Here is a 15962-nt window from a genome sequence, read left to right on the forward strand (position 1 = left end):
CCTTCCCATCACTAGAATGATGATCCTGAGTCCCCAATTCGGTCATGTGAAGAGGAGGAGCATCAATGGGGTGGTGTTCCAGTATGCCCACTGCCTATCCATTCAAAGTCTATGGTAATGTCAGAAATAGCTGAGCATGACCACTGTGATTAGGAATGGGGGGCTCAGGGTACTGCTCTAGTGATCTAGGGGTCTCATATATTTATCACCTATCCTGTAGGATAACCCCGTCTTCTTCTCTTTCATAAAGGGGAAGCCCAGTCCCAAATGATTTGTTATATCTCATAGATACATGGAGAAGCGCAAATCCACGTCAGGAAGGGGTTGTGGACGAAGTTGTGTCAGAGATCTATAGCGGCTGGGGTTTGTGGGCCTCTAAGGTAATGGGTGGTGGCTGAAGCTCCTAGACTATGCCAGTGTCATCTTCAGATACATACATCGTGATGGGTTCTAATTACCATCTTGACCCTTTCATATCATAACCCCCATCAGACCATCATATGGAGTACTTGGCCTAGGATCCCCAGTGATGTAAAAAATATATGGACCATGATATTTACTGAATAAGGATCAAATCCTGACATTTTTGATAAAATTTTTATTGAATGTTGCAAATAAACTAATTGACAAAAAGCTCTGGCCCCCAGAAGTAGTAATAGAATGAAGCTTCCTCAGTGTGAATGTAATGATGATCTATGAACAGCTTCCAGCCTGGATACAAGATGAGATACGGCCTCCAGCCTGGATACAAGATGAGATACGGCCTCTATCCTGGATACAAAATGAGCTACGGCCTCTAGCCTGGATACAAGATGAGATACAGCCTCTAGCCTGGATACAAGATGAGCTACGACCTCTAGCCTGGATACAAGATGAGATACAACCTCTAGCCTGGATACAAGATGAGGTACGGCCTCTAGCCTGGATACAAGATGAGATACGGCCTCTAGCCTTGATACAAGATGAGATACAGCCTCTAGCCTGGATACAAGATGAGATACAACCTCTAGCCTGGATACAAGATGAGATACAACCTCTAGCCTGGATACAAGATGAGGTACGGCCTCTAGCCTGGATACAAGATGAGATACGGCCTCTAGCCTTGATACAAGATGAGATACGGCCTCTAGCCTTGATACAAGATAAGATACGGCCTCTAGCCTTGATACAAGATAAGATACGGCCTCTAGCCTTGATACAAGATAAGATACGGCCTCTAGCCTTGATACAAGATGACATACTGTTGGGCATGGAGGCATACAGGTCACATTTGCCAACAGATGTTACAGCTGGGCCTGTAAATCCTGCACACTCGTAGGTTGCTGAATCTTCCTGCTGGTCCCATAAATACTGGACTGGAGATAAATCTGGTGACCGGGCGGCCAAGGAAGTGTTGTAATCTGGTGGAGACATTCCTGGAAAACCCTTGTTGTGTGCGGGCGAGCATTATCCTGCTGAACAATGCCAGTTGTCAGCCTTGCCATGAGAGGAACACATGTGGTGGAAGCATGTCCTAAACATATCACTGAGCTGTTAGTGTCCCTCGTATCACTACCAGGGGTGACCGACTGTCGTATGCGATGGCTCCTCCGATCATCACACCAGCAGTTGGGGCAGTGTGTCCTCCACAGGCAGGATCGAAGTGCTCACCATGTGGCCTCCATACTCCAACCCGAATGTCACCAGATCCCAAACAGAACCTGGATTCATCACTAAAGGCGATATGGTTCTAGTCTGCAGCAGTCCAGGTTTCTCGTTCATGACATCACTGCGAATGAAGGCGACGGTGGCTGGCTGTCAGTGGCAGGACATCAAATTTCCTTCAGCTAAAACCTGGAAATGGTCCGGGCAGAGACAGGGGTCTAATGAAGGGGCCACCAGTGTTACTGGTGATCTGTCTGGGCTGTCTGGAGCTTGTTTACCGTGTGAGCCCTCACCTAACCACTGCTCCCAAAATCTCCTAGCCGCAAGGTCAGAATGACCAAGATGGTGAACAATTTATAGAAACAACCATCCTGCTTCTCTCAGTCCAATGATGCACCCTCTCAAAGTCTGTCAACTGAGCAGATGGACTTCCAGAGTGTCATAGATGAATGTCTACCAGTCACCAATCTCTCATCAAGAGGTACAGTACTCAAAGGTAGCCTCTGAGAGATTTCATATAGAGGTAGTGGGGAAAGCACTTTTATACACTTTTGTGGCAAGACTCGGTGTCTAATAAGACCGCACCTGTAATCATTACATATCTGCCTGAGACATATCTGCAGGACGACATAAGCAATCTGACATTTCAATCTAGGGATGGTATTTTTTGTCAGTGAGTGTTTCTTTCATTTTCTCGTTGCTGTGTCACATTTGTATCCAATGTTGAAGAATTTCCAAGTAATAGAAATCTATGGTCATCTCAGAAGGGGTTCAGCTCCTTTGCCAATAAGACTGCACCTTTGTGACGACCGCCTAATCTGCCCTCTTTCTGCCACTTCATGATCTTCACCTTCTCTACTTCTTCCGTAGTTACCGTTGGGATCTTCAATTGTCCTAATGATTTACCTTGAGCAAATTGCTCTAGATACATTTTGAAAATCTGAATGACTCAACAAGCAAGATTCTTGACCCATTGCCAATGACCAGGGACCTACAGGAGATCCGTGCAAGGGGCAATTATTTTGTTACCACAGAGAGATATTTCATCCAAAATATCTACGGTACATTATTTGTGCTTCTAGATAGACCACCCTTAGCCCAAGTCTCTTCCAAAGTGACCTTATACCTCTGAGTGTTTCTATCAGACCAGTGAACGGGGAGGCCAGAAGCGGCTATAAGACATCCTCAAGACCTTCGAAAAGGTCAGATCAACGTTGCTAACATAGAATCTCTGGCCACTGAATGTACCCTTTAGGTCCACATGATCCATCGAGCAGCAGTTAGTTTGGAGACCGAGCACCTCTCCATGGAGGCAGATAAAAGATGATGATTGAAAGAGATGGAGGAGAACCCACAGAAACAATTACCTCCAAAAGGATCCTCCTGCTTCCACTGTCCCAAGATCTGTACCTAAAGGGTTGGACTTCTCAGCCATCTTGAAAGCCACTCTGTTTTTAGGTAACCACTGATTGGCCACCTTACAAAGGGAAACTGACATTCAGGTCAAACTTGAGTTTTTTTTTTTTTACTTGAGTTTAGATACAAGGCAGAAGTTATCACCAAATGATGGGTCTTGTTATACGTACGTAGCTAGCACAGACAAGGCATTAAGTGGGATGGAATAAGTGTTCACACCCGGGTGCTGGTGAGGATTTCGAGAATACAGATTTTGGCAAGGAGAGCAAAAAAGTGGATCCTTGGTCAAATGAAGTCAAACATTTTACTAGAGGCACAATGACCAAACTACAATGTTCCCTTTTTGTGAACTTGATGAGATCATGAAGAGAGAAGTGAAAAAGGAGTAAAGCTAAAAGTTGGGTGGAGACATTTACCAACATTAGGAAGTCTGAGGACCCAAGCATGAGACAGGACATTCTGGAGAACATCATTCATATGGGAACTGGGAGTCAAACCTGGCCCAAAGCAACATGTGACAAGACTGAAGCTTGGATTTTTTATGAGAAGACCCAGCTCACTGGAGAAGACAAATATGGAGGAAGATATGAAAAAGAAGACCATCAACAAGATGGATGGAGACAGAAATCATGAACACTCTATAGAGAAGCACATAGACTCCAACACAAAGCAGGACACATGAGAATCAGGAGTCAAACATAACAGGAGCTTTATCTTATGTTGGACTTGTATGATGAAAGGATCCATCAGGTGATGGAGACAAGGACAGGAATCCTGGACAATCCATGGAGAAACCTGAATAATACACAAAATTTTGGTAAAACATTGGTTATATGGGAGCAATTGGTGCACATTACCTGTGTCCCGATGGACTGCCGGTTCAGATCTATAGGGGGATGCACCGGCTTGGGCTTGGTGAGAACATAGAAGAAAGCGGTCAGTCCGATGGCAATGAGAGTGAAAATGGCCGGGGTCGGCAGAGGGGTGAACAGGAAAGCGAGGCAGCAACACATCTCACCGGCCGACAGACCTAAACCACGAAGAGAAGAATTTATCCCACACGTATCCAATAACTCCGCATGATGGGGATGTAGTGATATGTGGAGACAGTATTACACATGATAGGATTAGATACACAGCTCAGCAGACAGTATCACACATGATAGGATTAGATACACAGCTCAGCACAGTATCACACATGATAGGATTAGATACACAGCTCAGCAGGCAGTATCACACAGAATAGGATTAGATACACAGCTCAGCAGACAGTATCACACATGATAGGATTAGATACATAGCTCAGCACAGTATCGCACATGATAGGATTACATACATTAGCTCAGCAGACAGTATCACACATAATAGGCTTAGATACATTAGCTCAGCACACATTATCACACATGATGGGATTAGACACAGCAGCTCAGCAGGCAGTATCACACATGAAAGGGTTAGATACATGGCTCAGCTGGCAGTATCACACAGGATAGGATTAGATACACAGCTCTGCAGACAGTATCACACAGGATAGGATTAGATACACAGCTCAGCAGACAGTATCACACAGGATAGGATTAGATACATTAGCTCAGCAGACAGTATCACACAGGATAGGATTAGATACATTAGCTCAGCAGACAGTATCACACAGGATAGGATTAGATACATTAGCTCAGCAGACAGTATCACACGTTTGTTTTAGATTCACTGTTTCACTGTTTATTTTTTAGTGACATTACCTGATGGGGGTTGTAGTTCTGATGAGAACCCATGGGATCAGGGGATTTAGGGTAGGGGGCAGTCGTTTTTGGTTTCCGGTACACTGGCATTGTGTTATCACCGGAGTGATTTATTTCAGGTGGAGATGTGTCTGCGTGTGCGAACATGCAGGGCGGACGCTCCAAGCCATTTAGGTGTGAAAGATCCAAGGTGCAATTAATTTAATTAACAAAGTACAAGAGAATCGACCGAGCACACATCCCGGGGTGCCTCATTATAACTTGGGTGATGGGGTGCCTCATTATAACTTGGGTGATGGGGTGCCTCATTATAACTTGGGTGATGGGGTGCCTCATTATAACTTGGGTGATGGGATGCCTCGTTATAACTGGAGTGATGGGGTGCCTCATTATAACTGGGGTGATGGGGTGCCTCATTATAAGTAGGGTGATGTGGTGCCTCATTATAACTGTGACATGTGATACTGTCTGCTGAGCTGTGTATCTAATCCTGTCCTGTGTGATACTGCCTGCTGAACTGTGTATCTAATCCTCTCCTGTGTGATACTGCCTGCTGAGCTGTGTATCTAATCCTATCCTGTGTGATACTGTCTACTGAGCTGTGTATCTAATCCTATCCTGTGTGATACTGTCTACTAAGCTGTGTATCTAATCCTATCCTGTGTGATACTGCCTGCTGAGCTGTGTATCTAATCCTATCCTGTGTGATACTGTCTGCTGAGCTGTGTATCTAATCCTATCCTGTGTGATACTGCCTGCTGAGCTGTGTATCTAATCCTATCCTGTGAGATACTGTCCGCTGAGCTGTGTATCTAATCCTATCCTGTGTGATACTGTCTGCTGAGCTATGTATCTAATCCTGTGTGATACTGCCTGCTGATCTGTGTATCTAATCCTATCCTGTGTGATACTGTCTGCTGAGCTGTGTATCTAATCCTATCCTGTGTGATACTGTCTGCTGAGCTGTGTATCTAATCCTATCCTGTGTGATACAGTCTGCTGAGCTGTGTATCTAATCCTATCCTGTGTGATACTGTCTACTGAGCTGTGTATCTAATCCTATCCTGTGTGATACTGTCTGCTGAGCTGTGTATCTAATCCTATCCTGTGTGATACTGTCTACTGAGCTGTGTATCTAATCCTATCCTGTGTGATACTGTCTGCTGAGCTGTGTATCTAATCCTATCCTGTGTGATACTGTCTGCTGAGCTGTGTATCTAATCCTATCCTGTGTGATACTGTCTGCTGAGCTGTGTATCTAATCCTATCCTGTGTGATGCTATCTGCTGAGCTGTGTATCTAATCCTATCCTGTGTGATACTGTCTGCTGAGCTGTGTATCTAATCCTATCCTGTGTGATACTGTCAGCTGAGCTGTGTATCTAATCCTATCATGTGTTATACTGTCTGCTGAGCTGTGTATCTAATCCTATCCTGTGTGATACTGTCTCCTGAGCTGTGTATCTAATCCTATCCTGTGTGATACTGTCTGCTGAGCTGTGTATCTAATCCTATCCTGTGTGATACTGTCTGCTAAACTGTGTATGTAATCCTGTCCTGTGTGATACTGTCTGCTGAGCTGTGTATCTAATCCTATCCTGTGTGATACTGTCTGCTGAGCTGTGTATCTAATCCTATCCTGTGTGATACTGTCTCCTGAGCTGTGTATCTAATCCTATCCTGTGTGATACTGTCTGCTGAGCTGTGTATCTAATCCTATCCTGTGTGATACTGTCTGCTGAGCCGTGTATCTAATCCTATCCTGTGTGATACTGTCTGCTGAGCTGTGTATCTAATCCTATCAAGTGTGATACTGTCTGCTGATCTGTGTATCTAATCCTATCCTGTGTGATACTTCAGCCCTTTGGTCTGTACTGTGGGAGCGCTGGGCTGACTCCATCCAGTATCTGACAACCTTGGACATATAGGAAATCTGGAATAATCTGGGTCGAGGGTCAAGTGTAAATATCAGCAGCCGCTCCTGAGCAAAGGTCCCTGGCAGCTGCGGGGATACACTGGAGCCTCCGCTCACAGGCGGCTGTATACTGTACTCAATCTGTATCCCACCCCTACCATTATTATATAGGAGAACTACCAATACCCATGACCTATATACACTGGATGTCACCAGTCATGACCTCTCCCGTCCATTCCTATTCTAAGGTCTCATATCCGCAGGGCTCCGGGTTTCAGGATGGGGCTACTTGTTGGTCCCTCCCCCCCCCCCCACCCCAGTGCGGTGGCTCAGTGGTTAGCACCAAGGACAACATCTTCATGGAGTTGGTATGTTCTCCCCGTGGTTGTGTGGGTTTCCTCCGGGTTCTCCGGTTTCCTCCCACACTCTTACATTGTGAGCCCCCTGGGGACAGCGTGATGCCAATGTCTGTAAAGAGCTGTGGAATATGTCAGCGCTATATAACTGCATAAAATAAAAATATATTTTCTATGCAATGAATCAGTGAAAACCAGACTATGGATGGCAGCCGTGTCCTGTCCATGGTCTTCATGGCAGCCGTGTCCTGTCCATGGTCTTCATGGACCATTGAATAGACTGGCGTTCTGTCCACAAGGTGTTTGTGCGGATGAACGGTCCACAGAAAACACGGATGTCTGAATGCACATATAGAATTCACTGTGTCCGTGTGCCGTCCGGGAAGAACACAGAGGTGAATCACTGGGTTGGGAATAAGACCTGTCAGAATATTCCAGTACTAGATGTACAGTATACTGCGCAGCCGCTGAGCTCTGCTCCCCACATACAGAAGGTGGAGGTGAGTCACATGTATACTGCGCATCCACTGAGATCTGCTCCCCACATATAGAATTACATATAGAAGGTGGAGGTGAATCACATGTATACTGCGCAGCCGCTGAGCTCTGCTCCCCACATATAGAATTACATATAGGAGGTGGAGGTGAATCACATGTATACTGCGCATCCACTGAGATCTGCTCCCCACATATAGAATTACATATAGAAGGTGGAGGTGAATCACATGTATACTGCGCAGCCGCTGAGCTCTGCTCCCCACATATAGAATTACATATAGAAGGTGGAGGTTTATCACATGTACAGTGGGGGAAATAATTATTTGACCCCTCACTGATTTTGTAAGTTTGTCCAATGACAAAGAAATGAAAAGTCTCAGAACAGTATCATTTCAATGGTAGGTTTATTGTAACAGTGGCAGATAGCACATCAAAAGGAAAATCGAAAAAATAACTTTAAATAAAAGATAGCAACTGATTTGCATTTCATTGAGTGAAATAAGTATTTGAACCCCTACCAACCATTAAGAGTTCTGGCTCCCACAGAGTGGTTAGACACTTCTACTCAATTAGTCACCCTCATTAAGGACACCTGTCTTAACTAGTCACCTGTATAAAAGACACCTGTCCACAGAATCAATCAATCAAGCAGACTCCAAACTCTCCAACATGGGAAAGACCAAAGAGCTGTCCAAGGATGTCAGAGACAAAATTGTAGACCTGCACAAGGCTGGAATGGGCTACAAAACCATTAGCAAGAAGCTGGGAGAGAAGGTGACAACTGTTGGTGCGATTGTTCGAAAATGGAAGGAGCACAAAATGACCATCAATCGACCTCGCTCTGGGGCTCCACGCAAGATCTCACCTCGTGGGGTGTCAATGGTTCTGAGAAAGGTGAAAAAGCATCCTAGAACTACACGGGAGGAGTTAGTTAATGACCTCAAATTAGCAGGGACCACAGTCACCAAGAAAACCATTGGAAACACATTACACCGCAATGGATTAAAATCCTGCAGGGCTCGCAAGGTCCCCCTGCTCAGGAAGGCACATGTGCAGGCCCGTCTGAAGTTTGCCAATGAACACCTGAATGATTCAGAGAGTGACTGGGAGAAGGTGCTGTGGTCTGATGAGACCAAAATAGAGCTCTTTGGCATTAACTCAACTCGCTGTGTTTGGAGGAAGAAAAATGCTGCCTATGACCCCCAAAACACCGTCCCCACCGTCAAGCATGGGGGTGGAAACATTTTGCTTTGGGGGTGTTTTTCTGCTAAGGGCACAGGACAACTTATTCGCATAAACGGGAAAATGGACGGAGCCATGTATCGTGAAATCCTGAGCGACAACCTCCTTCCCTCTGCCAGGAAACTGAAAATGGGTCGTGGATGGGTGTTCCAGCACGACAATGACCCAAAACATACAGCAAAGGCAACAAAGGAGTGGCTCAAGAAGAAGCACATTAAGGTCATGGAGTGGCCTAGTCAGTCTCCGGACCTTAATCCAATCGAAAACCTATGGAGGGAGCTCAAGCTCAGAGTTGCACAGAGACAGCCTCGAAACCTTAGGGATTTAGAGATGATCTGCAAAGAGGAGTGGACCAACATTCCTCCTAAAATGTGCGCAAACTTGGTCATCAATTACAAGAAACGTTTGACCTCTGTGCTTGCAAACAAGGGTTTTTCCACCAAGTATTAAGTCTTTTTTTGTTAGAGGGTTCAAATACTTATTTCACTCAATGAAATGCAAATCAGTTGCTATCTTTTATTTAAAGTTATTTTTTCGATTTTCCTTTTGATGTGCTATCTGCCACTGTTACAATAAACCTACCATTGAAATGATACTGTTCTGAGACTTTTCATTTCTTTGTCATTGGACAAACTTACAAAATCAGTGAGGGGTCAAATAATTATTTCCCCCACTGTATACTGCGCAGCCGCTGAGCTCTGCTCCCCACATATAGAATTACATATAGGAGGTGGAGGTGAATCACATGTATACTGCGCAGTCGCTGAGCTCTGCTCCCCACATATAGAATTACATATAGGAGGTGGAGGTGAATCACATGTATACTGCGCATCCACTGAGATCTGCTCCCCACATATAGAATTACATATAGAAGGTGGAGGTGAATCACATGTATACTGCGCATCCACTGAGATCTGCTCCCCACATATAGAATTACATATAGGAGGTGGAGGTGAATCACATGTATACTGTGCAGCCGCTGAGCTCTGCTCCCCACATATAGAATTACATATAGGAGGTGGAGGTGAATCACATGTATACTGCGCATCCACTGAGATCTGCTCCCCACATATAGAATTACATATAGGAGGTGGAGGTGAATCACATGTATACTGCGCAGCCGCTGAGCTCTGCTCCCCACATATAGAATTACATATAGGAGGTGGGGGTGAATCACATGTATACCGCGCAGCCGCTGAGCTCTGCTCCCCACATATAGAATTACATATAGAAGGTGGAGATGAATCACATGTATACCGCGCAGTCGCTGAGCTCTGCTCCCCACATATAGAATTACATATAGAAGGTGGAGATGAATCACATGTATACTGCGCAGCCGCTGAGCTCTGCTCCCCACATATAGAATTACATATAGGAGGTGGAGGTGAATCACATGTATACTGCGCAGCCGCTGAACTCTGCTCCCCACATATAGAATTACATATAGGAGGTGGAGGTGAATCACATGTATACTGCGCAGCCGCTGAGCTCTGCTCCCCACATATAGAATTACATATAGGAGGTGGAGGTGAATCACATGTATATTGCGCAGTCGCTGAGCTCTGCTCCCCACATTTAGAATTACATATAGGAGGTGGAGGTGAGTCACATGTATACTGAGCAGTCGCTGAGCTCTGCTCCCCACATATAGAATTACATATAGGAGGTGGAGGTGAGTCACATGTATACTGCGCAGCCGCTGAGCTCTGCTCCCCACATATAGAATTACATATAGGAGGTGGAGGTGAATCACATGTATACTGCGCATCCACTGAGATCTGCTCCCCACATATAGAATTACATATAGGAGGTGGAGGTGAATCACATGTATACTGTGCAGCCGCTGAGCTCTGCTCCCCACATATAGAATTACATATAGAAGGTGGAGGTGAATCACATGTATACTGCGCATCCACTGAGATCTGCTCCCCACATATAGAATTACATATAGGAGGTGGAGGTGAATCACATGTATACTGCGCAGTCGCTGAGCTCTGCTCCCCACATATAGAATTACATATAGGAGGTGGAGATGAATCACATGTATATTGCGCAGCCGCTGAGCTCTGCTCCCCACATATAGAATTACATATAGGAGGTGGAGGTGAATCACATGTATACTGCGCAGCCGCTGAGCTCTGCTCCCCACATATAGAATTACATATAGAAGGTGGAGGTGAATCACATGTATACTGCGCAGCCACTGAGCTCTGCTCCCCACATATAGAATTACATATAGGAGGTGGAGGTGAATCACATGTATACTGCGCATCCACTGAGCTCTGCTCCCCACATATAGAATTACATATAGAAGGTGGAGGTGAATCACATGTATACTGTGCAGCCGCTGAGCTCTGCTCCCCACATATAGAATTACATATAGGAGGTGGAGGTGAATCACATGTATACTGCGCAGCCACTGAGCTCTGCTCCCCACATATAGAATTACATATAGAAGGTGGAGATGAATCACATGTATACTGCGCAGTCGCTGAGCTCTGCTCCCCACATATAGAATTACATATAGAAGGTGGAGGTGAATCACATGTATACTGTGCAGCCGCTGAGCTCTGCTCCCCACATATAGAATTACATATAGAAGGTGGAGGTGAATCACATGTATACTGCGCAGTCGCTGAGCTCTGATCCCCACATAAAAAATTACATATAGAAGGTGGAGGTGAATCACATGTATACTGCGCAGTCGCTGAGCTCTGATCCCCACATAAAGAATTACATATAGAAGGTGGAGATGAATCACATGTATACCGCGCAGTCGCTGAGCTCTGCTCCCCACATATAGAATTACATATAGGAGGTGGAGGTGAATCACATGTATACTGCGCAGCCGCTGAGCTCTGCTCCCCACATATAGAATTACATATAGAAGGTGGAGGTGAATCACATGTATACTGCGCAGCCGCTGAGCTCTGCTCCCCACATATAGAATTACATACAGAAGGTGGAGGTGAATCACATGTATACTGCGCAGCCGCTGAGCTCTGCTCCCCACATATAGAATTACATACAGAAGGTGGAGGTGAATCACATGTATACTGCGCAGCCGCTGAGCTCTGCTCCTCACATATAGAATTACATATAGAAGGTGGAGGTGAATCACATGTATACTGCGCAGCCGCTGAGCTCTGCTCCCCACATATAGAATTACATACAGAAGGTGGAGGTGAATCACATGTATACTGAGCAGCCGCTGAGCTCTGCTCCCCACATATAGAATTACATATAGGAGGTGGAGGTGAATCACATGTATACTGCGCAGCCGCTGAGCTCTGCTCCCCACATATAGAATTACATACAGAACGTGGAGGTGAATCACATGTATACTGCGCAGCCGCTGAACTCTGCTCCCCACATATAGAATTACATACAGAAGGTGGAGGTTAGTCACATGTATACTGCGCAGCCGCTGAGCTCTGCTCCCCACATAAAGAATTACATATAGAAGGTGGAGATGAACCACATGTATACCGCGCAGCCGCTGAGCTCTGCTCCCCACATATAGAATTATATATAGAAGGTGGAGGTGAATCACATGTATACTGCGCAGTCGCTGAGCTCTGCTCCCCACATATAGAATTACATATAGGAGGTGGAGGTGAATCACATGTATACTGCGCAGCCGATGAGCTCTGCTCCCCACATATAGAATTACATATAGGAGGTAGAGGTGAATCACATGTATACTGCACAGTCGCTGAGCTCTGCTCCCCACATATAGAATTACATACAGAAGGTGGAGGTTAGTCACATGTATACTGCGCAGCCGCTGAGCTCTGCTCCCCACATAAAGAATTACATACAGAAGGTGGAGATGAACCACATGTATACTGCGCATCCACTGAGCTCTGCTCCCCACATATAGGAGGTGGAGGTGAGTCACATGTATACTGCGCATCCACTGAGATCTGCTCCCCACATATAGAATTACATATAGGAGGTGGAGGTGAATCACATGTATACCGTGCAGCCGCTGAGCTCTGCTCCCCACATATAGAATTATATATAGAAGGTGGAGGTGAATCACATGTATACTGCGCAGTCGCTGAGCTCTGCTCCCCACATATAGTATTACATATAGGAGGTGGAGGTGAATCACATGTATACTGCGCAGTCGCTGAGCTCTGCTCCCCACATATAGAATTACATATAGGAGGTGGAGGTGAATCACATGTATACTGTGCAGCCGCTGAGCTCTGCTCCCCACATAAAGAATTACATATAGAAGGTGGAGATGAACCACATGTATACCGCGCAGCCGCTGAGCTCTGCTCCCCACATATAGAATTATATATAGAAGGTGGAGGTGAATCACATGTATACTGCGCAGTCGCTGAGCTCTGCTCCCCACATATAGAATTACATATAGGAGGTGGAGGTGAATCACATGTATACTGCGCAGCCGCTGAGCTCTGCTCCCCACATATAGAATTACATATAGGAGGTGGAGGTGAATCACATGTATACTGCGCAGCCGCTGAGCTCTGCTCCCCACATATAGAATTACATATAGGAGGTGGAGGTGAATCACATGTATACTGCGCAGTCGCTGAGCTCTGCTCCCCACATATAGAATTATATATAGAAGGTGGAGGTGAATCACATGTATACTGCGCAGTCGCTGAGCTCTGCTCCCCACATATAGAATTACATATAGGAGGTGGAGGTGAATCACATGTATACTGCGCAGCCGCTGAGCTCTGCTCCCCACATATAGAATTACATATAGGAGGTGGAGGTGAATCACATGTATACTGCGCAGCCACTGAGCTCTGCTCCCCACATATAGAATTACATATAGGAGGTGGAGGTGAATCACATGTATACTGCGCAGCCACTGAGCTCTGCTCCCCACATAAAGAATTACATATAGAAGGTGGAGATGAACCACATGTATACCGCGCAGCCGCTGAGCTCTGCTCCCCACATATAGAATTATATATAGAAGGTGGAGGTGAATCACATGTATACTGCGCAGTCGCTGAGCTCTGCTCCCCACATATAGAATTACATATAGGAGGTGGAGGTGAATCACATGTATACCGCGCAGCCACTGAGCTCTGCTCCCCACATATAGAATTACATATAGGAGGTGGAGGTGAATCACATGTATACTGCGCAGCCGCTGAGCTCTGCTCCCCACATATAGAATTACATATAGGAGGTGGAGGTGAATCACATGTATACTGCGCATCCACTGAGCTCTGCTCCCCACATATAGAATTACATATAGGAGGTGGAGGTGAATCACATGTATACTGCGCAGCCGCTGAGCTCTGCTCCCCACATATAGAATTACATATAGGAGGTGGAGGTGAATCACATGTATACTGTGCAGCCACTGAGCTCTGCTCCCCACATATAGAATTACATATAGGAGGTGGAGGTGAATCACATGTATACTGCGCAGTCGCTGAGCTCTGCTCCTCACATATAGAATTACATATAGAAGGTGGAGGTGAATCACATGTATACTGCGCAGCCGCTGAGCTCTGCTCCCCACATATAGAATTACATATAGGAGGTGGAGGTGAATCACATGTATACTGTGCAGCCACTGAGCTCTGCTCCCCACATATAGAATTACATATAGGAGGTGGAGGTGAATCACATGTATACTGCGCAGCCGCTGAGCTCTGCTCCCCACATATAGAATTACATATAGGAGGTGGAGGTTAGTCACATGTATACTGCGCAGCCACTGAGCTCTGCTCCCCACATGTATGATGTATGATACAATCGCATCCACCTCATAGTGACAAGTTAATTTATAATATAAAGATAATATATAATATTCAGGAGGAGTCCAGGAAGCTGAGATATGAGGAGCTGTTTGCAGGGTCCTCACAACGTGGACTGTGAATGCTGCAGATTTCCTGTCTTTTACTTTGGAGGGTCAAGAAATTAAAATAGGTATTTAACCCTGTAGTCGCTGGTTTGTTCCCTCCAGGCAGGAGCTTCTGCAGCAGTTGTACAGTGTGAACACCCTGCAAGCAGCTCCTCTCAGCTCAGCATCCTATGCCCTGAACATTCATTGAAGAGATCATTCCAAAAATGCACATCATTTTGTACTACAATGTGCAGTCTCAGTGCATCCCTATGTGATTGCTCCCCCGTTGGTATTGCACTAGAGGGTGCACCTTAAGCTGCATAGCCCCATGGCATTTGTTTGGAAGCCAATGGGCAAAACCCAAGGTCTGTTACTCCTTCCTACTTCTGAATGGCGTGAAGTGGAGAAAACGTGTCCCGACATTCATAATGCCGCCAGGTCATGCCCCTCTTGTAATGCAGGAGACCAGCAGAGGCGATGCAGTTTCCCTATAGATCCTGTATGGGAGGGGGTCGCCATATACTGACAGGTACCTGGGTCTCACCTCTGCCAGGCTGGATCCTCATTCAAACCCTGCAGCAGTGGTTTGCAGCCACTACCAGTACCAGCTTGTGGCTGTCAGGACATGCTGGGAGTTGTAGTTTCACAAAAGCCCTCCTGCCTTCCCAGCTCTCCCTCTTACCTCCTTGAAGTCTCTCATACAGGAGCCTGGCACCGGCTGGTATCTGCACAAGTCCCTGCGAGGAACTGTCCTGGTCTCATCCCCGGGGCAGCTCTAATAAAAGCCGCACATTGCACTTGGGTCTAATCTTTGAACCTTGGCTGCAATCGGTTCAAAGGTAGATCCGTCTGTCTCTAAATAATGCATGATGGCAGAGTGAACCTATGGAGGTGCTGGCCCCCAGCACAGGGCCCGGACACCAGATTTGCTAGTTTAATTCTGGGAAGGCTGGGTGCAGTCACCTGTGCGGGGGATTTGCAAGTGAGATGGGAATATTCAAAAGTGCTAAACTGAGCACCTGATTGTCTGCTATAGGGAATGTACTCCCACATGCTGGGTTACTACAGGGTGCCCCCGCTCTGGACCACGTCCCTCTGTTAGCATTGACTTCCATGCAATGCCAAATAATACTGCCATACTATGCTCCCACAATACTGCCATACCAGGCTAAATAATACTTCTATACAATACTGCCAAACAATACTGTCATACAATCATCTCAAACAATATCGCAATGTAATGCTAAATAATACTCCAATACAATGCCAAATAGTACCGTCATACAATACTTACTTCCCACA

At 45.9% G+C, this 15962-nt stretch overlaps 1 protein-coding gene across 1 annotated transcript in view; it reads right to left on the reverse strand.

The window, feature by feature from the left end:
* The window catches only part of ACSL5 (acyl-CoA synthetase long chain family member 5), an 87642-nt gene extending 72179 nt beyond the window's left edge, over positions 1 to 15463 (reverse strand). Inside the window, exons 1-2 of the mRNA XM_040437385.1 lie at positions 15343 to 15463; positions 3918 to 4090 (exon numbers count right to left, since the gene is read on the reverse strand). Of these exons, the coding sequence (XP_040293319.1) occupies positions 3918 to 4073 (156 nt within the window). The 5' untranslated portion in view covers positions 4074 to 4090; positions 15343 to 15463. The remainder of the gene's footprint in view (positions 1 to 3917; positions 4091 to 15342) is intronic.
* Between the last annotated feature and the right edge of the window lie 499 nt (positions 15464 to 15962).

The sequence above is a fragment of the Bufo bufo genome, chromosome 6 (genome assembly GCF_905171765.1).
Source record: "Bufo bufo chromosome 6, aBufBuf1.1, whole genome shotgun sequence".
NCBI lineage: Eukaryota > Metazoa > Chordata > Amphibia > Anura > Bufonidae > Bufo > Bufo bufo.